At 36.1% G+C, this 23,765-nt stretch overlaps 1 protein-coding gene across 2 annotated transcripts in view; it reads right to left on the bottom strand.

The window, feature by feature from the left end:
• AFG1L (AFG1 like ATPase) overlaps window positions 1-23,765 on the bottom strand; it is a 194,708-nt gene that overhangs the window by 15,601 nt on the left and 155,342 nt on the right. For both annotated transcript variants that reach the window (XM_046674358.1, XM_046674357.1), the window contains exons 9-10: window positions 23,623-23,693; window positions 23,266-23,366 (exon numbers count right to left, since the gene is read on the bottom strand). In XM_046674358.1, the coding sequence (XP_046530314.1) occupies window positions 23,266-23,366; window positions 23,623-23,693 (172 nt within the window). The remainder of the gene's footprint in view (window positions 1-23,265; window positions 23,367-23,622; window positions 23,694-23,765) is intronic.

Consider the following 23,765-nt stretch of genomic DNA (forward strand, 5'->3'; position numbering starts at 1 on the left):
CACAAGTAAAGAGATTGAAACAGTAATCAAAAGCATCCCAAAAAATAAAAGCCCAGGACCAGATGGCTTCCCTGGAGAATTCTACCAAACACTCAGAGAAGATTTAATACCTATCCTTCTCAAGCTGTTCCAAAAATTAGGGAAGACAGAACACTTCCTAACACATTCTGTGAGGCCAACTCTCTGATACCAAAGCCTGACAAGGACAATCCAAAAAAGGAAAACTACAGGCCAATATCGCTGATGAACATAGATGCAAAAATCCTCAGCAAAATATTGAGAATCTGAATACAGCAATATATCAAAAAGATCATACATCATGATCAAGTTGGATTCATACGAGGGACAGAGGGATGGTTCAACATCCGCAAATCAATCACTGTGATACACCACATTAACAAAATGAGGAATAAAAACCACATGATCATCTCAATAGACACAGAGAAAGCATTTGACAAGATCCAACAGCCATTTATGATAAAAACTCTTAACAAAATGGGGACAGAAGGAAATTACCTCAACATAATAAAGGCCATATATGACAAACTCACAGCCAACACCATACTCAACGGGGAAAAACTGAATGCCATGCCTATGAGAACAAGAACAAGACAAGGATGCCCTCTATCACCACTCTTATTCAACATAGTACTGGAGATTTTGGCCAGAGCAATTAGGCAAGAGAAGAGAATAAAAGGAATCCAAATAGGGAGTAAAGAAGTGACACTCTGGCTGTTCAGATGACATGATCTTATATATAGAAAACCCTAAAGAACCCATGGGAAAACTATTAGAAATAATTAACAACTACAGTAAAGTTCCAGGGTACAAAATCAACCTACAAAAATCACTTGCATTTCTATAATAACGAACTTACAGAAAGAGAAACTCAAGAATACAATTCCATTTACAAACACAACAAAAAGAATAAAATATCTAGGAATAAATTTAACCAAGGAGGTGAAGGACTTACAGAATGCAAACTAGAAGAAATTATTGAAAGAAATAGATGATGACATAAAGACATGGAAAGAGATTCCATGCACATGGATTGGAAGAATAAACATAGTTAAAATGTCCAAACTACCCAAAGCAATCCACAGATTCAATGCAATCCCAATCAGAATCCCAATGACATTCTTCACGGAAATAGAACAAAAAAATCCTAAAATTCATATGGGGCAACCAAAGACCCTGAATTGCTAAAGCAATACAGAGAAAAAAGAACAAAGCTGGAGGCCTCACAATCCCTAACTTGAAAATATACTGAAAAGCCATAGTAATTAAAACGACATGGTACTGGTACAAAAACAGGCACACAGATCAGTGGAACAGAACTGAAAGCCCAGAAATAAAACCACACATCTATGGACAGCTAATCTTTGACCAAGTTGGCAAGAACAAACAATGGAGAAAAGACAGTCCCTTCAATAAATGGTGTTGGGAAATCTGGACAACCACTTGCAAAAGAATGAAAATAGACCATTATCTCACGCCATACATAAAATAAATTCAAAATGGACCAAAGACTTGAAGATAGGTCCTGAAACCATAAAACTCCTGGAAGATAATATAGGTAGCACACTCTTTGACATCAAATTTAAAAGGATCTTTTCAAATGCCATGTCTTCTCAGACAAGGGAAATAAAAGAAAAAATAAACAAACCGGACTTCATCAGACTAAAGAGCTTCTGCAAGGCAAAAGAAACTAGCATCAAAACAAAAAGACAACCCACCAACTGGGAGAAAATATTTGCAAATCATATATCTGACAAGGGGTTAATCTCCATAATATATAAGGAACTCACACAACTGAACAATATAAAAACAAACAGCCCGATCAAAAAATGGGCAGAGGATATGAACAGACATTTTTCCAAAGAAGAGATACAGATGGCCAATAAACACATGAAAAGATATTCAACATCACTAATCATCAGGGAAATGCAAATCAAAACTACACGAAGATACCACCTATGCCTGTTAAAATGGCTATCATCACTAAGACTAAAAATAACAAATGTTGGAGAGCGTGTGGAGAAAAGGGAACCCTCATACACTGCTGCTGGGAATGCAAACTGGTGCAGCCACTATGGAAAACAGTATGGAGATTCTTCAAAAAACTAAAAATAGAACTACCATATGACGCAACTATCCCACTACTAGGTATCTACCCAAACAACATGAAATCAACAATTCAAAGTAACATATGCACCCTTATGTTCATTGTAGCACTATTTGCAACAGTCAAGATATGGAAACAATCCAAGTGCCCATCAACCAATGATTGGATAAAGAAGATGTGGTATATATGTACAATGGAATACTACTCAGCCAGAAAAAGACAAAATCATCCCATTTGCAACAACATTGATGGACCTGGAGGGAATTACGCTAAGCGAAAGAAGCCAGACTGAGAAAGACAAACACCATATGATTTCACTCATATGTGGAATATAAACAAACACATGAACAAAGAAAACAGTTCAGTGGTTACCAGGGGAAGGAGGCTGGAGGGTGGGCAAGGGGGTGAAGGGGAACACTTATATGGTGACAGACAAGAAATAATGTACAAGCGAAATTTCACAATGATGTAAACTATTATGAACTCAATTTAAAAAATTAAATTAAAAATTAAATTAAAAATAATTTTTCCTCAGGGCCAGCCGGTAGCATAGTGGTGAAGTTTGCACGCTTCACTTTAGTGGCCTGGGATTTGCGGGTTCAGATCCTGGTGCAGACCTAACACTGCTCATCAAGTCATGCTATGTTGGCATCCCACATAAAATAGAGGAAGACTGGCACAGATGTTAGTTTATTGGCAATCTTCCTCACAAAAGAAAAAAAAAATTTCTCAAATTTTCTTCAGATTACCACTAAAAAATTTTAATCAGGAACTGCATTTTCAGCATCAAATCTTATTTTTAAAAAGTTATGTTCATGGAGGCAACTTTCTCATTAGAAATTTGAAAAGATTTTATTTGAAAGTCTTATTCTAATTCATTATTTGATATATTCTAAAATATCTTTGTAAATTTATTTTTCTTTTCATGATTATACAATATAGAGGAATATAACAAATGTTTTCACCAAACCACATATAGACGCTGCCAAACATCTTATACAGCCCCACGTGCCTCACAAATGGTATCATTTTTGATGTGACATCCTGATCACTAGGACTGATAAGTTGATACTGTTGCCACAGGATTATTCATCCCCTCTTTCCATAGCATTCAGTGTTTAAAGGTATGCGGGGCATTCAAATGCATTAACTAAAAAATTCTCTAGGAAATTATGATAATTTCAAACCCATTTAAAATGTTTTTGGAGAAATGAAGAATGCCTATGTGGGGCAGTCTGATTACAGCAATGGCTCCAACTGTTCTTGCCTCCTTGTCCACACCCTTTGGATTGTGACTTTCCAGCTCTCCCATTAAGACATGGAGTCTATCTGACCAACTCTTTAACCAGAGCCAGGCTTATAATTTACCATGGCCAATAGAAGGAGACAAAAGTGACAATTTTCCACGTCTGAGCTTAGGTCTCAAGAGGCTTTGCATGCCTCCACTCACTCTATTGTACCACGTAAGCTGGCCTGCTGGAGGAGGAGGGGACATAAGAAGAGCCAATTACCTAAACTGGGAAAGCATCCTAGGCCAGTCTACAGCCAGCTGGCCCCACAAACGGATGAGCAAGCCCAACCAAGATCAGCAAAGCTGACTGCAGATGCATAAGTGAGCCCAAAACAGATCAAAAGAAACTTCCCAGTTGACCTGTAGACTACAGAGCAATAATAAATGCTTATTTTGTTAAGCCACTGAATTTTAAGGGTTATTTGTTATGCAGCAATAGCTAACCAAAATACTGTACTTGCTGCAGAGAGATTTACTAGGAAAAGCCCACATTTTAGAAGACACTAACAAGTCCAGCACATGTAGAAAAATATGATCTAGCTTTTATAGCAAAAGATCAGTTTTACATAATTGATAAATATATGTAAACAAAGATATTGCCATTTATTTTATGATACATTGATTTTTGTAATCAATTTTGGAATTTTTAAGGTGTAGTAGAAAACTTATTTCCAAAAATAAAACTTATGATTTACTGTATACAAGAACTAGAAGAAAAAAAGCCAGAAAATTATGTGGTATCCCTACAGAAAGTAAGAAAACATGGACTCAATCAAATAAAAACAAAAAGCCACAGAGAACGAGTTGACATGAAAAAGGAATCGGGGAGACAAGGAATGACTGCAATAAAACGGAAATTGTAAGAGCATGCCAACAGAAAAATGCATAAAGAATTTGAATATGCAATTCACAGAACAGAAAATATAAAAAGTATGAGGCTAATAAACAAAAGAAAAATATAGTCAAGCTCAGTAGTAACTAAAGAAAGACAAAAGAAGAGATATTTTTCATATAGCAATTCTGCAAAGAAAAATAAATGATACTACTCAATGCTGGCAAGCATGTAATAAGACAGTCACTGCTGCTGGAAGAGTAAATCAGTTCAGTTATTCCAGAAAAAAATTTGTTGGATTGTATTGAGTCCTAAAAAGAGACATAAACTTAACCCAGTCATTCTGCTTCTAGAAATCAATCTATAGGAAATCATCAGAAATGCAACCAAAGGCTATACAAAAGGATTATTTATAACTATGCAAACCAAAAAGTAATTTTAAAATATAACAACAGAGGAATGCTCAATAAATTATGGCACATGGATATAATGGAATAATACGTTGCCAACAAATAATGGTGTTTATGAAAAATATTTTATGATAGGGAAACAAACTTTGGTAAAAAAGCTAAGTGAAAAAAGCATAATGCAAAATTATAACTGTATTAAGGTGTCTGTTTTGCTCAAAATACATTTGTAGGAAAAAGGCTAAGTAAATATGTAAAAAAATGCTAATAATTGTTATCTCTAAATGGTCTAAGTGATAGACTTAGAGACTTCTGATCCTGTTTATTTTTTAGATTTTTCCGCATTTTCCAAAGGGGAGAGAAACAAAATACATTATAACAAAAAAGGGTAAAAAGAGAATGATGTAGCAAAACAATGTTGGCGATCTTTACTAATTCAAAGTCTGTATACTTTACATTGGTTTTTGTTTTTCAGCTATTTAGTCCCCTGCATCTTTCCTAATAATAATGAAGAGTGAATGTGTAAAATATTCAATAAATGCATAAATTAAAGAGCCTGAGGAGTCACAAATCTGTTTAGATTTGCAGTTGCCACCCTCACTTACTCCCCTGTTCAAGACAGGGAGTCCCAACAGGGCCAGCACTATCGTATCTACCTCCATGTCCCTAGCATCTAGCACAGCCCAGGGAACTCAGGCTTGCATAATACAAGATTGGTGAAAACTGAATACACTATCACCAAGTCTTCTTCAAAATCAATTATAACTACTGAATCCTTAATACAAAGCACTGTACTAAATCCTACGAGAACTTAGCAAAACACAGAGAAGACACATTTCTCCACTCTTGACCTCACTATCACTAAATTGCAAGCATACAATATCAAAGGGAGTTGCTAATATTTATACTTTTGTTTTGCATTAATTGATCTCATATGTAAGTAAACCATAGCATAAGACATTTTTTGAAATCACAATTAGTATTGTAAATTCGTGCATTGTGTCCTATGAATAATTAAAGCATATGATTATTTTTGAGTACTAAATGGCACTTCAGTTAGTAGCATCCTTGAGTATGTTATTCTAGCTCAGAATTCAAGTATCATTATCTAATGCAGGTTCTTCTTATGATAGATAATGATGACATTCTCCATCTTTCTACCTGAGCAATTAAAAAGTTTAATAGTCTTTGATGTGGCTGGTTATCTGAATAATTTTCTGAACAGGAACAATTAAAATCCACTTATTCGATGGTTTGTGCATTCTCGACTATTGTTTCAAACTCTTTGTTTCTGTGGAAACCTGATGAAAACTTAAAGAACTTTAAATCTATAATGACTTTGCAAAGAGCATTTGTTTTCCTTAATTACCGAGAGTATACAGGTGGATTATATGTAGCACAGTTTCTCGAACAAACTTGTAGGAACAAAGAGCTTGCTTGACATCTTCTTTCTCCTGCCTGAGAAACAGCAACAGTATGAGAGAAGCTGTCTGCTTCGGTTTGACCCTGGTGCCAGGGGTGGGGATTTACTCAATGCTACACCAATGTGAAATGCACGAGCGTTACCACCAGGCTGCCTTCTGCCCTGCAGTGAGTGGCTGATCCACTTCAACATACACGAATGAGCTGTCAGCTTGAGTTTCTTTTTTTCTCTGCCTGGCTAATGCTTCTTCTGCCACCATTATTTCAGCTCAAGTAGGACGATTATTATTTCAAGCGCTGTCTAGATTATACTGTCCTAAGGGTTACTCTTTATCTGTATAGACGCCTCTTTACAAATTCTACGTAGTGATACCCTGAAAGCTCCTCATTATACAAGTATTTGTGGTAACTTGCTTTGTTTACAGAGAAATGACAATACCTCATATCTTAAATAGAAGTACCTTTTAATAGAAAAAAAAATGCTTGAGTGGAATTCAGATGAATATGTTCTTTTCAAAACAAACTAAAAATATCATGTGAATTGATGTTAAAACAACTTATGTGCATCAAATTAACAAAGATATTAATTAGAAAAATAGAGCACTGAAATGTGTGTATTTGTACAGCAAATAATTTCCCAAGATTAGTCATCTGGCACCTTAGGATGAGAAATCTCATTAATATGAAGTCTATAGCACCCAGCTGGAAAATATCTCACAATTCCGGAAAATACTACCACATTCTACTTCAGAAGGTGTTCTTCGGGGAGCTACAAAGTTTTACTACTTGACTTACAAAGTCTCAATGGCAGGAGGCCAGTTCTTCCTAAATGCGCCAGATCTTTGCTAAACTATCCCTCTATGGCCAAATAATAACGGCTAATACAGTACTCTTTTGGGGGGCGTCATATTCTTATTTTAACAGAATAACAGAAACAATGTTTCTGTTATTGTAGAAACAATGTACTTTGTAGAAACAATGACTTCACCAAAAAATTCAAGCAGCACACTAGAGGCAATTGCACCCTTTCCCCATCCGCACTTGATTAGCTTTGTGTATGTAATAGATCTCCAAATTCTGGAGATATCTAATCCTGGAGATTCTGGAACTGACAACTTGCTCAAAACACAAGCCACATCAAAGCAGATCTACTGAGTGCCTAATACATGCAAAGCACTGTGCTAGGTTCATTCCTGGGAATACTTCCAATTCATTTGGGGAGTGGAAAACTCCAACAATTGGCACAAAAACATCTGACTTATAACCTACAGCCTAGAAAACCAAAATGAAAAATGTGGAGATAGGTTAAAAATACAACGTTTAGAAGAATATGAAGAGGCAGGAAATTATTATCATTAGCATCATCATTATTATTAATAAGCATCACCGAATGAAAGCATCAATACAACTGCAAGGCAATACATAAAAACTGCAAAACATCTCCATAAGACGATAAAAACTAGTGGTAAAAAATCTGTAACTATACACAAAAGTAAACTCAAAATCGATCAAAGACCTGAAGATAAGTCCTGAAACCATAAAACTCCTGGAAGATAATATAGGTAGTACACTCTTTGACATCGAACTTAAAAGGATCTTTTCGAATGCCATGTCTTCTCAGACAAGGGAAACAAAAGAAAAAATAAACAAACCGGACTTCATCAGACTAAAGAGCTTCTGCAAGGCAAAAGAAACTAGCATCAAAACAAAAAGACAACCCACCAACTGGAAGAAAATATTTGCAAATCATATATCTGACAAGGGGTTAATCTCCATAATATAAAAGGAACTCACACAATTGAACAATAAACAAACAAACAGCCCGATCAAAAAATGGGCAGAGGATATGAACAGACATTTTTCCAAAGAAGAGATACAGATGGCCAATAAACACATGAAAAGATATTCAACATTACTAATCATCAGGGAAATGCAAATCAAAACTACATGAAGATATCACCTTATGCCTGTTAAAATGGCTATCATCACTAAGACTAAAAATAACAAATGTTGGAGAGGGTGTGGAGAAAAGGGAACCCTCATACACTGCTGCTGGGAATGCAAACTGGTGGAGCCACTATGGAAAACAGTAAGGAGATTCCTCAAAAGACTAAAAATAGAACTATCATACGACCCAGCTATCCCACTACTGGGCAGCTACCCAAACAACATGAAATCAACAATCCAAAGTAACATACGCACCCCTATGTTCATTGCAGCACTATTCGCAATAGCCAAGACATGGAAACAATCCAAGTGCCCATCAACAGATGATTGGATAAAGAAAATGTGGTATATACATACAATGGAATACTACTTAGCCATAAAAAAAGACAAAATCATCCCATTTGCAACAACATGGAAGGACCTAGAGGGAATTATGCTAAGCGAAAGAAGCCAGACTGAGAAAGACAAACACCATAAGATTTCACTCATATGTGGAATATGAACAAACACATGGACAAACAGTTCAGTGGTTACCAGGGGAAGGGGGCTGAAGGGTGGGCACAGGGAGTGAAGGCGAGCACTTATGTGGTGACAGACAAGAAATAATGTACAACTGAAATTTCACATTGATATAAACTATTATGAACTCAATAAAAAAAAATTGTTATCCTAACTACCTGAGATTGAGTAAACCAGACAATCATTTGTTAAACAATTAGCTGGCATCTGACTAGGATGGAGTGTCAACTGTTTAAGAGACATCTAAAATTTGAGGGAAGTCAAGAATTGCTCCTTTTAGAAATGAGATAAGCTGGGTTCAACCAGCCAACAGAATCAACAACAGTGAATGAGTTAGTGTAGCTCAGAGCCCAACACTTAGAAAGGATCCAGATACTTCTGGAATTAGAAAGTCCTGCCTAGGTACTTTATTTAGACTAAGTTTTCAAATTAACTGTAGTATGAGGGATAGTCAGAAAGCAGCCTAGAGTTGATGAAAAAGAGGACAGCTTCTCTGGTTTGTAAAGCTGTGGGAAATGGGACTTCAGAGCCTCCCTTACAAACGTTGTGTAACCGCGTCCTAGAATTTACCCTCACCACGGGATTACTTAACCTGATCAGACTCTCCTACTAGCTCTCATGGTATCTAAGGTTTCTGAGTTAAGGTAATGAGAAGTTTAAGCTTTAGATTTCATAAGAAGCCATGGGGACACTGTGGATTACTAGGTTTTGTTTCTCATGGCTCCCTTGCTAAAATCTCTTTAGCTTCAAGGCAATCCTAAGCAAACCAGGTTCTGAAAAAAGGGAACACCACAAGTGAGCTGAATAGTGCATTATACTGACATTTAGCCTAATAAGAGGACCCATATGCTTCATATCCAGGAACACAGATAGCATGACACTTTGCAAAAACATGACGTATACAAATATATGCGTGTGTGTGTATAACTATTTCAGTAGTTACTTTCTTTAAGGCGTTTTTGGTTGGAAGGTATTTAGTTTATTTAATGTGATCCTCTAGTGTTAATTAACCATGTATAATTAACCATTTAAAATAATAAAGAATGAGGAAAATTTTCTTTAGCTGCACAAACAGCTAGTTCTTTGAAATGACTAATCCAGATATTAGCAATCCAATAGGCACTGAAAAGAACATCGGTGGGGGAAGAAAAATAGCCCAACCATTGTTAGAATTATTCCACAAATTTATTTACTAACATAATGCTATAACAGCTCCCTTCTAATTTCCCGCTGGAAAAGGGATTTTCTTAACTTGTTCTAAACAAATGGAAATTTAAACATTATTAATGCCTCAGACATTATGATATCTGATTATACAGACTACAGAAGGTAATAAATGTATATGGCCAAGGCTAAAATATGTTTCCATCCTTTTTTCTATTTTTAAATATAATGATTTTAATAGGAATGTATATGGTAATAATGAAGTTATTAGTAACAACACAATTCTACCAAAATCACTGAAATCAGTAAGCAAAGACTAGCACCTGCTCATTAACTAATTGAGCTATCCTGAGCATCCCCGCAGTAGAGGGCAGTATTTGCTACATCTCTGTGGGAGGAAAGGCAGTGTTATAAATTTGTCTTGCTTTGAGATCTAGCCAGAAGAAATCTGAAAGATTACCCACAAGGTGCAAGATGAGGTTCTGTACCCTTTGCTACTGGTCCTACATGTGCATTTGAAGTGAAAGGTCAATCAATTTCCTTTCCCTTTGGAAATCGGAGCTAAGAGGCATGAAAAGTGACATTTAGAAAACTAAAGAGAAAAGAGAAAAGGCTTTAGAATAGCAAAGAACTTATTTTAAATTTGAGAGTGATGACTTCTGAACATGTTAAAGTCTTACAAATGCAGAGATTTTGTTATTTTTGTTTCGCTTTTCCTTGTGAGAGGTCATTGGGAAGAAATGGAATCCTCTTAGATCTGGATATCTGAAAAGCCTAATCAGAGTCGGAAAAGAAGTGGGTATCAGAGAGTTATTATGCTTCCTCCCACTATTCTGCTTTCCAAATCACAGAAATACTGGGTGGAAAATGCTAATTCATATTCTAAAGATATTAAAAAGCGAATCAGAGCAAGGTAGAGTGCCTCTCTGTGCTGCTGGATACACAAGGAGCCAAACCCTTCAAACCAAAGACCAACAGAATTCTTCACTCCATCTTGTCAAAAAAACAGCCTTGAATTATCTGCTCCCAAATTTTACTAAAGCTACAACATTCATGAAAGGCTTGAATGAGAGTTTATCCAATATATAAACATTTAAAACTATTTCTCTGGATCAAGCTAGATAAAGAAAGAGAAAAGCTGACTTGAAAGCACCTTGTTGACCTCTATAGCACTAGCTTCATTGAACTGTACTTTGTCATTATGCCCTTAGCTTGTGTATAAGAATCTGTATGGTACAAACTTATATTGGCAGCAGGAATGGGGCTGAGGACATTGTCCACTGCCATCTTTCAGAAGTCCCTTTAGGAAAGGCCCAAGTGCCAGAAAAATCTTCACTTCTTCTGAGTAACTAATTTGCTTCTCTCTTCTAACTTACTGAATATCTTTTTCCTACTTTGTCTAAGAGGATGCTGAGAGTTGATTTAATTGTTCAATTTTTTTTTTGAGGAAGATTAGCCCTGAGCTAACATCTGTCGCCAATCCTCCTCTTTTTGCTGAGGAAGACTGGCCATGAGCTAACATCTGTGCCCATCTTCCTCTGCTTTATATGTGGGATATCTCCCACAATATGGCTTGACAAGTGGTGCTAGGTCCGCATTCAGGATCCAAACTGGCCACCAAAGTGGAACATGCAAACTTAACCACTGCACCACCAGGCAGGCCCCTAATTGTTCAATTTTAAGAACTTTGTAGAAGTTTATGACATGGATTTATGTATACTAACTTTTTCTGTCTTTCAACTTAACTATTCTCTCTTTACCATTGCCCTAATTTAAAAAAAAAATCTATTTAATTCTATGTGTGTGTGTATGTGTGTGTCTGTGTACACACATATAACTTTTTGGAATCAAAGTATAAATAAATACATGCAAAAATTATTCTTTTTCTATTTCCTTTCAAAGCTTGTTTTGTTATTTAGTTTACTTTCAGTTAAATAGGAGGCAAAAGGGATTCAGAGAGAGATACTGTCAGTAAGAACTTCAGAAAATAAACAGTAGAGCCTCTTTTAATTTTGTTAGTTAACAAGTACATACTGAGCATCCATCAGTTGCATAGCACTAAATGTGGAGAGTGGTATTCTTAGAAAAGGTAGGTTTTCAATGAGAGGGAATGTGTCCAGTGTAGGGAAGTAGAAATCTATTATATGAACATGGAATTGAATGGAAATTGGTATGAAGAAGTAGCCTGAGAAAAGCAAAGCATCACTAGCTTTAGTAAAGCAGACTAAGAATGTATTGCAAAGGGTGATCCAAAATGATGGGGATATTTAACAGTCTGGATTTGTATTAGGACATAATAAGGGAATGCAGAAAGTTCAGGAAAGAAGTTGAGAATATCTTGCATATCTTTTGGTATGCAAGATAAATTTTCTATCTCCATCTGAGTGTGAATAATTTACAGTTTACAGAATTTTTCACACATGTGAAGGCTGAAAAGCAGCTACATTAGGTTAAGAGCAGCAGCTTGTTATATATGCCTAGTAAGACCTTCTACAAAGTAATATCCGAGTCCCAAGATGTTACCAAAATGGTAAATTACTTCCTTTTAAAATTCTTCAATAAAATGGTGGGAAATTTGTATTGTTCCTATTGTTCCTTTGATTCATCTGTACTAGGACTTTGGCTCTATCTACTTCCACTGACTCCTGTGATAAGACTATGCAACCCCACCTGTACCCCTCATCTCTTCCTTTTTCGATGTCAGAACAGGTGATTTCACGGACTCCTTTAGACTCCAAAATAACACATCTCTACAAACGACTTCCAGATCATTTCCTAGATTTCCAATTGTTCAGTCCTAGATTCAGTCCCAGATTTCCAATTGTTCAGAAGCTCCCTTCTTCTACCTCTAGTATTTCTGTTAAGGGTCCTGTCATTCCTCTGGTCACCCAAACTGAAAACGTCAGAGTCCTTGGTAGCTCGTCCTTGGCCCTGAGGCTTCTCTGCATCCAATCTATAAATTTCTCTCATATTCACCTTGTTCTTTCCAATTTAACATGTATACCTGGTTTAGGGGGCAATTAGGAGCAGAAACCCAGTCCATGCTCTGTTTGCCAAGCCACACACCCTGGTGAGGGGCAGCATCCAACAGGGTACCCTTTTTGCCACATAAAAGCGTGATTTGCTCACTTAGCTCCATGCCCATCTTGAGGAGCAGTTTCATCTAATGCACACAAAGTCTCCATATATGGCAGCAGCAGTGTCAATCTTGTACATCTTTGCCAGATTATCCAGATCTGTTAAAAAATAATGACTAGTTTGTTTTATGGCAATGAAGATTCGAATCCCAACTCTATCACCTGATATGCAAGCCCCTTTACACTGACTTCAACCCATCTATCCTGTCTGAGCCCACACCACTCTCCTACATATAATCTAAGTTCCAACCAGGACTCTTAAGTTCTCTGGAAAGAGAATTCTAGATTGTGTGGTTTTTCTTTTTAGCACTCTAAAGATGTTGTTGCACTATTTTCAGGTCTCTGCTGATTCTGATGAGAAGCCAGTCTTTAATCATATTGTTGTTCCCCTGGCTGCTTTGAAATTTTTTTATCTTTGGTTTTCAATAGTTTGACTATGACATGCCTAAGAGTGATTTTCTTTGTATCTGCTATGGGTTTGTTGAGCTTCTGGAATCTGTAAATTTACCTTTTTTATTAAATTTGGAAAACTTTCAGCCATTATTTTTTCAAAAAGAAATGTCTGCCCATTCTCTCTCTCCTTTCCTTCTGGGACTCCAATGATATAGTTTGACTTTTGATATAGTTTCTTATGTCATGAGGTTTCATTCCTTTTTTTCAATCTTTTTCTCTCTGTTTTTCAGAATGCATAATTTCTATTGATCTGTCTTCAAGTTCACTGACTCTCCTTCCATTTGCAATCTGCTATTAAGTACCTACGGCAAACTTTAAAAATTTCAGGTCTAGAATTTTTAATTTTTAGTTTTAAAATTTCCATTTGGTTCTTTTTTATAGTTTTAATTTCTCTACTAAGATTTCCTATTGGTTCACTCATTATTACTATATTTTCCTTTATATCCTTGAGTATAGATATAAAAACTACTTTTAAATCCTTGCCACTAATTCCAACACCTGTGTCTCTGCAGAGTCAGTTTCTGTAGATTATCTCTTCTCTTTTAAAACAGGTCAAATTTTCCAGTGTCTACAAACATCTAGTAATTTTGGACTGTAGTCTGGATATTGTGGAAATTTAGGATTCTTTTATATTCCACCGAAGTACACTGAATTTTTGTTGTTGCTATTTTAGCAGGTAATTAACTTGGCTAGTCTCAAACTCCAAACTCCATCCATCTCCTCTGTGATGAGCAGCAACTGAAATATCTGTTCAGTTTTTTTAGCCTTAGCAGTGCATGTATAGTTCACAGGTTAGCACAAGATTTGGGCAGAGTTTGCATGAAAAATACTGGACTTTCCTCTGGGGATCTCTCCTTTCCATGATTTCTCCTCTTGTTTTCCAGCTGCCATGGTCACTCTCCTTTGGTTCTTCAAGCCAGGAATATTGCAGGTTCCCATTGAGTTTCAGATGTCTCATATGAGGCTAACTAGATCTGCTCTCAGGCAGAAAACTATAAAAATAAGAAATTCACCAGTGTCAAATTCTTTCTTCCAAGTGTTAACTGCACTCCACTTTCTCCATGCTTTTGGTTGCTCAACAGTGCCTTCCAGATAGTTATTTTTTAGATTTTGTCCAGAGTTTACAGTTGTGATCGACAGGTGGGTTGGTAAATAGGAGCTACTCTGTCATTAATGGAAGACCCCCTGAGTCTTCAGTTCTTTGAATATACTCTGTAATTTCCTATCTCTGTGTTTCTCATAGATACATAAAACCTCCGAGGAGGAAGAGATCACAAAGGTTTTCCTCATGATCCCTTAGGAACAACCAAACAGCCACCATTCACACTCTCCCCTACCTCCCCTGCACCAATAACATCTCCAACACTCCAGCCTTCAAGGCCCAGTTCCTCTTTGATTACCTACAGCACTCTGGTCATACTGATCCTGTGGTACTAATTAAAATCTGCCTCACATTTTAGTGATCCATGTACTGATTCCATTTTCTCTTCTAAATTAAGGCTGTGTAAGCGTGGAGACTGACTCTTATTCATCTTGCTACCCCTATAGCACCTAGAACTATGCCAACTTTCAGTTAAGTACTCAGTAAATATCTATTAAATGACTAAGAAGAAGTGCCATAAAATATAAAGAGAGTAAGGCTCTCTCTGTTACCCCTGTATAAGGTAAGTTAAACAAATATTTAATAGCATGTTTGTTTATTTAATCAAGTTTCCTCCCTGAAGGAAGGACCTTCCCAAGAGAAGATACTATTTGCTGACCCACTAGAAGATGTTGGTGAAAGTTACAACCTTTCCTAGAGTGTACCACCCCATTAATCTTCCTAAAACATTACTTTACGTACCATGTTCCTGCTTAAAACCCAAAATGACTCGCTGCGGATCACGGTAAGAAGTCTACATTTCTCTGCCTCGTTTTTATGGCTGATCTCTCTGAGATTTTCACTCTATTTTCCTTTTCTCTCAACATGCACTCTGCTCTCATTAGACAAGTATCTCCTGTTCCTCCTAAAACATTCAATGCTTGGTTTCAGATTATGGTTGAAATACTTTCTGCTCATCTAAATTCTACCCACCTTTCAAGGTCAAGATCAATTTCCTCCTTAAATTTCATGTCTCCTCAGAATCTTACCAATCTTTACCATCTTTACTTTTAACTCCTGATGCATTCATAACAGGTACTTAACTAGTGAGCACAGCTCTTTAAAATAGACTGTTATAGCTGAAAATAATGACAGAAATTAGCTGATCACATCATGCATTTTACAGATGAGTTACTTGGACTTCGAGAAGTTAAGTGACCTGCCTAAGGCCACTCAGCTACATAGCATCTGAGTAAGAATTGGAATTCATATCTCTTGAATATCCCAAAGGCCTCTTTCCACCATACTACGCTGTCTGGTATTTGGTTCATGTTCTATCCTTTATTAAATTGTAAACTCTTTGAAAGCAACTTCTTATACTTCTTTTATATTCCTTATAACATAGTGGCATACAGATATGGAAGCACTTAAGAAATAGTTGCTGACCATTGAATCAATGCAACAATATTGGGGGGAAATCTTATATAACATATATTTCTTGATTAACAATAAAAGATGTGGAAATTTTATAATTTCTTGATATTATAGCTCGCTTCTAGTTTTTCTTCTCAAAATCTTTTGCCTGACTCAATAATATCTTCACCAAATTATTTTAAGAAACAAAAATAGTATATTCTCACAATTTTCAAACTTTCTTCTATAAAATATATCTCAAAGTAATAATATATTTAATGGGATATGTCATTAAATATTCTAAGTAGTAATGTACTAAGTAGTTACTAATTTTGAGTCAATTGATCTAATTTAGGGGGAAGGTACTACGGAGTATATCACATCACATACTTTATTCTGGGAAACAGAAAAACTTAAAAATTACAAATCAAAAAATTACCTGATAACATTTTTTTCTATTTAAAAAACCCCAGTCAGTTGGTAGGTAAGCATTAGAAAAGCCATCAGGGCTGAAAGTATTTTTAAAAATCAAACAAGTACTTTTTAAAGTGTTTTATAGTCATATTAATTGGTTGGCTTAGATTTTTTTTTTCTCAGCACTTTACCAATTGTTTCATCCTATAGGTCTTCTGTTTAGAGAACTGTTCCCAATTATTATTTAGGGCTGTGATATATTTATTATTAAAAGCCAAGCGAGATCATTTACTTTAAAGTTAACAACAAATTGTAATTTAAAAAAGTTAATGACCACTTTAATTGTTTTTAACTCTAACTCATACTTCTTAATCATTGTCTGAGGAAGTAAACGACACACTCCTCCCAAAGACTGAAGCAAATATTAATTAGTTTGTCATACTGTCCTAGAGTAGAAGTGATCTTAAAAGGAATATGAGGAGTTGTGTTACTACTAGGTCTGATCCTCCCAATAAGTTTATTGCTAAGAAAGAGAACACGTTGAAGGTGTACAGTTCTTAGCACACTTACTCTTCCCTTAAGACCCTCAGGGAACCCCCAAGTACTTTCTCCCCATTACAGGGACCAGCCATATTTTTAAACATCAGTTAGCACACAACATAAATATATTCACAGAAAATGAAAGCAAGTTTTCTGCCTCAGAGAAATTTCAGGCAGCTGAGTCTGAGAGGCCCGCGGCTTGCAGAGTGTACAATCTGTAGACACATGCCGCATCATCTGAGGGCCTGTTCTTGTCCTAGTTTGGGAACAGAAGCTGAGCAAGACTGCTCAGCCTCACAATGTGTCCTATAACAGAAAACTTGCCATGTGAAGAAAATAGGAAGGTGTTCTCTGGACTCAGTTTTTCCTCATTCCTGCTGATTCTTCTTCACTACCACGCCCCCGCCCCCGGCTTTTCATCATGGAAATGACCACAATTATTCTAAGTGGCTACAGTTTTCAAATTTCTAATCCAGTTCCCTTTTCTTGGGCTTTTTTCTAAAAGTCTTTTTTCCTTTAAAACAGTAAAACACAAAAAACATATCAACAGCTTTTAACCCAATGTTTAGTTACTTCCTTGGAAGATACAAATCATCATCAACAATTAGTAAAGCCTGATCCTTCAGTCCAACCTCCAACCTTGCAGAGAATTCTCTTTTTCTTTTATTTACAAAATTGCAGGATAATTAAATAAATTCAGGTAAAAAGTTACTAGTATACATCTTACCTTTTTAAATCAAATTATCACATAGGTCAATTATGAGATTTCATTCTACAAACCTTCTTGACAAATACTGAGGGCCCATATGAAACAGGCTAAAGTCCAGGTCTGTGTGTTGGAACTTTATATCTAACTGCATGTGTCCTAAATTCCTTCTCACACATGCAACTCTGTCCCCCAAATTGACATTGCAGGGCAACTAGAGGACTACAGTTTTAGGGAAGATTCATGACTGGATAGATAAGATGACTTTCAAGGTACCTTTCAACACCAAGACTATGACTCTTTAGCTTAAGGCTTGACCAGGAATCGGGGCAGAGAAAGACAAACAACAAAAAGACTTAGAGATCATTTTTTGACATTGGATACACATTCCTCTCTATAAGAATCTGACCTATTCTCTACTAAGCTCTTCGTAATCTCATTTCTGCCTTACCTGTCCCCTATGCTTTAGCCAGGCTGCCTGCCTGCCTTATTTGGACGTGGTATTGCCAGAGGTCAGCATATCTGGGAAATGGGCACACACAGATCAGCAATGCTACAAGAATGGTTTTGCTACTGAGAAGGTAAAGGGCCGTGGAGATTCCTGGGCTACCTCGGCTCTGGTGATTAATGCCCTTATTCCCTAATGATAATCACCATCCACGGCTGGCATCCAAACACCATCAGTCTTGACTCTTGGCCAAATAGTAGAGATAAAAGCTATTCATCCTTTAGTATTTGCTGAGTGTGTACCAAGCAGAGGACACAAACCAGAAGTAGTTCACAACCAGTGGTTTCATTTGGAATACATGAAGCAAAATAAAGCATCAAACAGAGAAAGAGAAGCAAGATGTCTCTTAACAACTCCCCAAGAGACGCTGTTCAGTACAGTATAAGTCTAATGATATACAAACTAATATGACATAACCAAGATCAACAGACAGATGAAGGTCAAAACACAGATCTGATGGCCCATTCCTTGAATACTAAGAACCAAAGGAGAAAGTTAATGAACCAGAAGTTGACAGTGAACAATGTGTACACCCATGCATATGCATCAACTGATACATTTTTCTGCTCAGACTTTTTACAAACACACCTGGCCACCTGTCATTATTTTTAAGACACAAATAACAAACTACTCTTGCAAATAGTTACTTGTGAGCACAGTTATCAGTTGAGGAAACAATTTTCTGCAGGTGTAAAAATTACATTTCTCAATAAGGAAAATTTAGGTATAGTCAGTTTACTCATTAAGCCTTTAGAATTCAGTTTTAGCTTGCTTCCTTTGAATAGGGTTCTTTCATTTTTGGTCCACAGAAGTTTAACCCTAAAGCAAGTGGTTCTCAAAGTTTTTGGTTTCAGGATCCCTTTACATTCTTAAAAATTATTGAGGAACCCAAAGAGCTTTTATTTATGTGGGTTATCTCTCCCAATATTTACTGTATTAGAAATTAAAACTGAGAAAAATTTTAAATATTTATTAATTTATTTAAAAGAACAATGATAAAACCATCACATTCAACCCATCAAATTAACATGAATAACATTTTAAGAAAAATAATTATATTTTCCAAAATGAAAATAATTCAGTAAGAAGAGTGGCACTGTTTTACATTTTTTGCAAATCTCTTTAGAGGCTGGCTTAATAGAAGAAAGCAGGATTCTCATATCTGCTCCTACATTCACTCTACTGTGCTATGTTGTTTGGGTTGAAGCATATAGAAAATCTGGCCTCACACATATATGCAGTTGGAAGGGGAAAGTACTTGAATAGCCTTTTCAGGCAACTGTGGCTATTCCTCTTTGATGCTACATGAGAATTCACAAGAACTTCCTTCCAAAGAGCACACTATGGAAAGAGGGAGAAGAGAATAACTTTATGGTGGAGAAACCTGTCAAACACTATCGCAGACCAGTGTGAGCAACAGTGACAGTCATGTTGATAGTAGGTACCCTTGATATGACGTGTGAAAATAGCACTTGATGTCTGTTGTCTTCCTCTCAAAAGCCCGTGATTCCAGTCCAATCATAAGAAAAATATCAGACAAATCCCATCCAAGAAATAACTGACCAGTACTCCTCAAAACTGTCAAGGTCATCAAAAGCAAGGAAAGTCTGAGAAACTGTCAGAGCCAAGAGTACCCTAAGGAGACATGACAAGTAAAGGTAATGTGGTATCCTGGAACAGAAAAAGGACGTTAGGTAAAATGTAAGAAAATCTGAGTAAAATAAGGACTAGTTAATAATAATATATCAATATTGGTTCATTAATTGTAACAAATGTACCATACTAATGTAAGACGTTAATAATGGGGGAACTAGATTTGGGAGTATATGGAAACTCTCTGTACTATCTTCTCAATTTTTCTGTAAACCTAAAACTATTTTAAAAAATAGTCTATTTAAAAACTTTTTAAAACTTGACAAGAAGTAGTTTTTTAAATGTTAGTTGCAATGTAGAATCTGAAACAATATCAGAATATTTGAATTGTTATATTAAAATCCATGAATCTTTCTTATGTTTTAAATGGATCTTTTGTCATACATGATTTTGTAAGAGTATGCATTCGTTATCGGAAAATACTGGTTTCATGAGTTATGTAGATCTTCCAAATGTTGACACATTTAATTACACAATGTCAAAACTCTGCATTTGTTAATATCACCATCAATCTCATCAGAAAAAAATGTCTAAGAATTGGGAAGCTGTCAAGTTCATGGTGGCGGCAACAAGTTTTCCAAAATTCTAATTTTTACTTGTTTGCTCAAATTTTATCACTGGAAACAAATACCGTTAGTTGTTTTTCTTAAAGTGACGGTCTCACTTCATTCATTTTGAAGAAAATAACTGTCAAGCATTTTCAGAGATACCATAGTCATTAAGAGCGCAGAATCGGATTCCCAGACTACCAAGAAGTTCAAAGCCCTGGCTCGGCCAGTTACGAGCTGTGTGATCTTGAGGAAGTAACTTCGTATCTCGGTGCCTCAATTTCTCCACCTATAAAATGGGAATAATAATAGTGCCTACCTATTTTAAATAATAAATGAGTTAATGTACATAAAGTGCTTAGAATGATGCCTGATACATGGCAATGTTCGCTGTTATTATTATGCAGGTGCTCTAGAGTTTCCTAATTGGGGCTGCCTCTCTGAGCATGACAGTGTTGAATTATAGATTTGCAAAGAAAGAGAATCTTAGAGATGCTAAGAGGCTAGATGTTAACCTGCGGGATTCCAGACCTCAGGAAATGTGCTTGGAGCAGGGAGGGAAAGAGGTGTAAGAAGAGGGGAATGTTCTGGGCCTTTTTAGTTTTACTTATGGTGTACATCAAGGACTTATAATCAAAACTTTCTTTTCCCTATCAAGACACTAACAGATAAGTTTCTATCTAATATATGTTTATAAACATATTATTTTTCCTTGGGAGGGGCCATGGCTCAAAAATAATCATTACAGACTATCAGCCCATCCACTCTTTGCCGAAGGCTTTTTTTTTTTTTCTCATGATGGTATGGTGTGTCAGGAGTCATGGCTGGATGAGCCTCAGGTTTCAGGAGCCTCCCAGAAAACTAGAATAGGTGATCCAAAGCAGGGACTATCCCAGACACACCAGATGCCTGCTTCTTTATCTTGAGTTGGTTGTGTTTTCTTTACTGAACAGTTTTTTGCAACTATTTAGCCTGGCTCATAAGATCATTATAACTAATTAAGAGTTTTAGGTTATATCTGAAGCTGAATGATTTCAAGAGTCCTCTTCATGCAAGTATTTAATATCTGAATTCCCACAGTTGTAAGGTTGAAAAGAAACATAAAATCATCATAACAAGAAAATAGTCACAAATGAACTGACCATTTGAAAATGTAGCCCTTCCTCAAACATCCCTCACAGCTTGATCTGGGTACCTAACCCCACCCATCATGTCAGTATCTTTCATCAGTCATTCACTGCTTGTCAAATGTGATAAAAATCCCACAATTATAATGCAGATAAAAAACAAATCTATCCTTGCAAAGCCACTGACAAATGAGGATCTGGCCAACTTGAAGAAAAAATAAATCAATACGGATAATGACACCATAACAAGTTTAAAAGAAAGTAACTGAAATATTCAGGAATTAAAAGAGAATTTTTGAAAAACTGATGAAATTTTAAAATATTTTCATAAAAGTGATTTTCTATGGACTTGAACAACCAAATTGTAAAGTGCAGGATATACTATTTTATTGACCTAAAATTTTGTAAAGAAAGTTGTGCCAAAAATAAATAGCAGTTTCTTCCTTGTTTATTCTAGCAATTTAACTCATAGTTGCGATTATAATCCATATTTTGTCAAATAAAATAAAAATGACTTATTTTTATGTGTTAGTTTCATTTTTCAAGCTGAAGTCCCAATCCATCTTCTTTCCCACTACCCCCATACAGTAGACTAGGAAGATTTTGGTTCTGATTAGCAGCCTTTTCCTGGTACTAAGTCTCCTGAAATAATGAGCACATAAAAAATAAGGATAAATATTTTTATGTCCTCAGTATCTTCTCCAAGGGGCCATCTTTGGATGGTCTACAACAGGTCTGTCCTCACCCTTTCCTCACTAGGACCCCTTCTGTGGAAAGAGGAGGAGCTTCATCTTTTTGAATATACAAGATTTTTTCTCAAGTTTACTTCTCTGGCAAAGTAAGTAAAACTTAGATGGAAGCCTCGATCGAATTTTTTCTGGGGATATTAGGCTATTAGGGCCTTGATGAGATTGATCCAGTAGAAGTGTGAAGGGTCCATATCACCCAGAATGACTTTCACTAACAGAGGTTGACATTATCACCCTGTCAGAGCATCCTAATTGATCCTAAACTTCATTGGTTTTGAAGTGCTTTGATTCTGTAACAACCATTATAGACTGGGTTCATCTCTTTGGTTCAAAAATTACAAATTTACATTGGTGAGAAGTAATTAAGTCACTAGCTTTGAAGAAAAGTACTCATAAAATGACTATCAGGTATAAATAAAGACTTTCTCATCTCCTTTACCGAAAAACAATTCTTTTTTAGTTACCTAAAAGTCAAGATAAATCCGAGACGAGCTGGAATGATAATTTACAAATGAGAATTGAGGCATTATGCTTAAAGTTATATGCAATCTGGATTTGTTTTTCTCAAGATTTACAGTCAATAAATACATTGAATATCCTTTGAGTACTGAGAATTCCAGAGTTTTTAAAGACAGAATTCATAACTACAATGAATCTGCAATCAAGGTCCTTCTCATTTATATGAATGTGTGTGTATATACATTTTTTCTCTGTTGAATATATTATTATGTAATATAGATGTCACAGTTATAGAAATTCACTTTCTTTGACCCTGGCCCAAATAGGTCAGATGTCACAGCAATAACAGATGGGCAATAAGAACAAGGAATGGAAATTCTTTTATGTCACACTTCCCTGGATCACGGTAGTATTACTTCATCTTCCTTTCTCCACATAGTAGCCTCACCTCAATTTTTAAAAAAAACAATTCTCTTATGTTTGACTTTTACAAAAGATCCCTAAAACTGATTCGAGTTTTGCTTCCAGCAACAGTTGACAGTTCTTTCTGTATTTCTAATTTTCCTTTAGAGTCCTTCTAAGTGCAAATTTTGTGCCAATATCTATAAAAAGCACATGGCATACACAGATGAGTATTTCCCTTAATGAGACTTTTAGTCAGTTCTGACTCTGTGAATAGTATTTTAAAATTTGAAACAGGCAGAGAGGAAAATATGAAGTATTTTAATATGTGAAAAGGCCAATGAGTCTGAACGTGTCTGGATACTTACTCTCTCACACAGCTCTTCAAATGTGCAGTCGGCAACGGTTCCACAGGCTTTATTCAGCCGTAGCTCTCTGCCTTGCACTTTTAGAATCCTTGGTCTAGTTACTATGGGAACACGAACAAAGACTCAATCTTGTCTGGATAATTACTATAAAATTCATCTCTTACAGATAGGAAATGCATAGCTTGATGAATAATAGCACATGATTCAACACATAAATTAGACAAAATGCTGATACAATGACTGCCACTTGAGCGTGGCATCAACCCATATACAGCAATGGAACTTATTAATTGGTCAGTGGAGATTGGGCATTGTGTTCTAAATGTATTCTCTTTCAAGAGAAATTAACTTACGTACAATCATTTTGTTTCTGAGCCAGCTCATCAAACAACTTATCCATGACAGCCTCCACATCAGCTTCACTTGTGCTACAGTGAAAAGAATAATAGAATATGAAATTAATAACACTTGAAGCCAACATCAAACAGCTGCCTGAGCCT

This window comes from Equus quagga, chromosome 11 (assembly GCF_021613505.1).
Source record: "Equus quagga isolate Etosha38 chromosome 11, UCLA_HA_Equagga_1.0, whole genome shotgun sequence".
Lineage (NCBI taxonomy): Eukaryota > Metazoa > Chordata > Mammalia > Perissodactyla > Equidae > Equus > Equus quagga.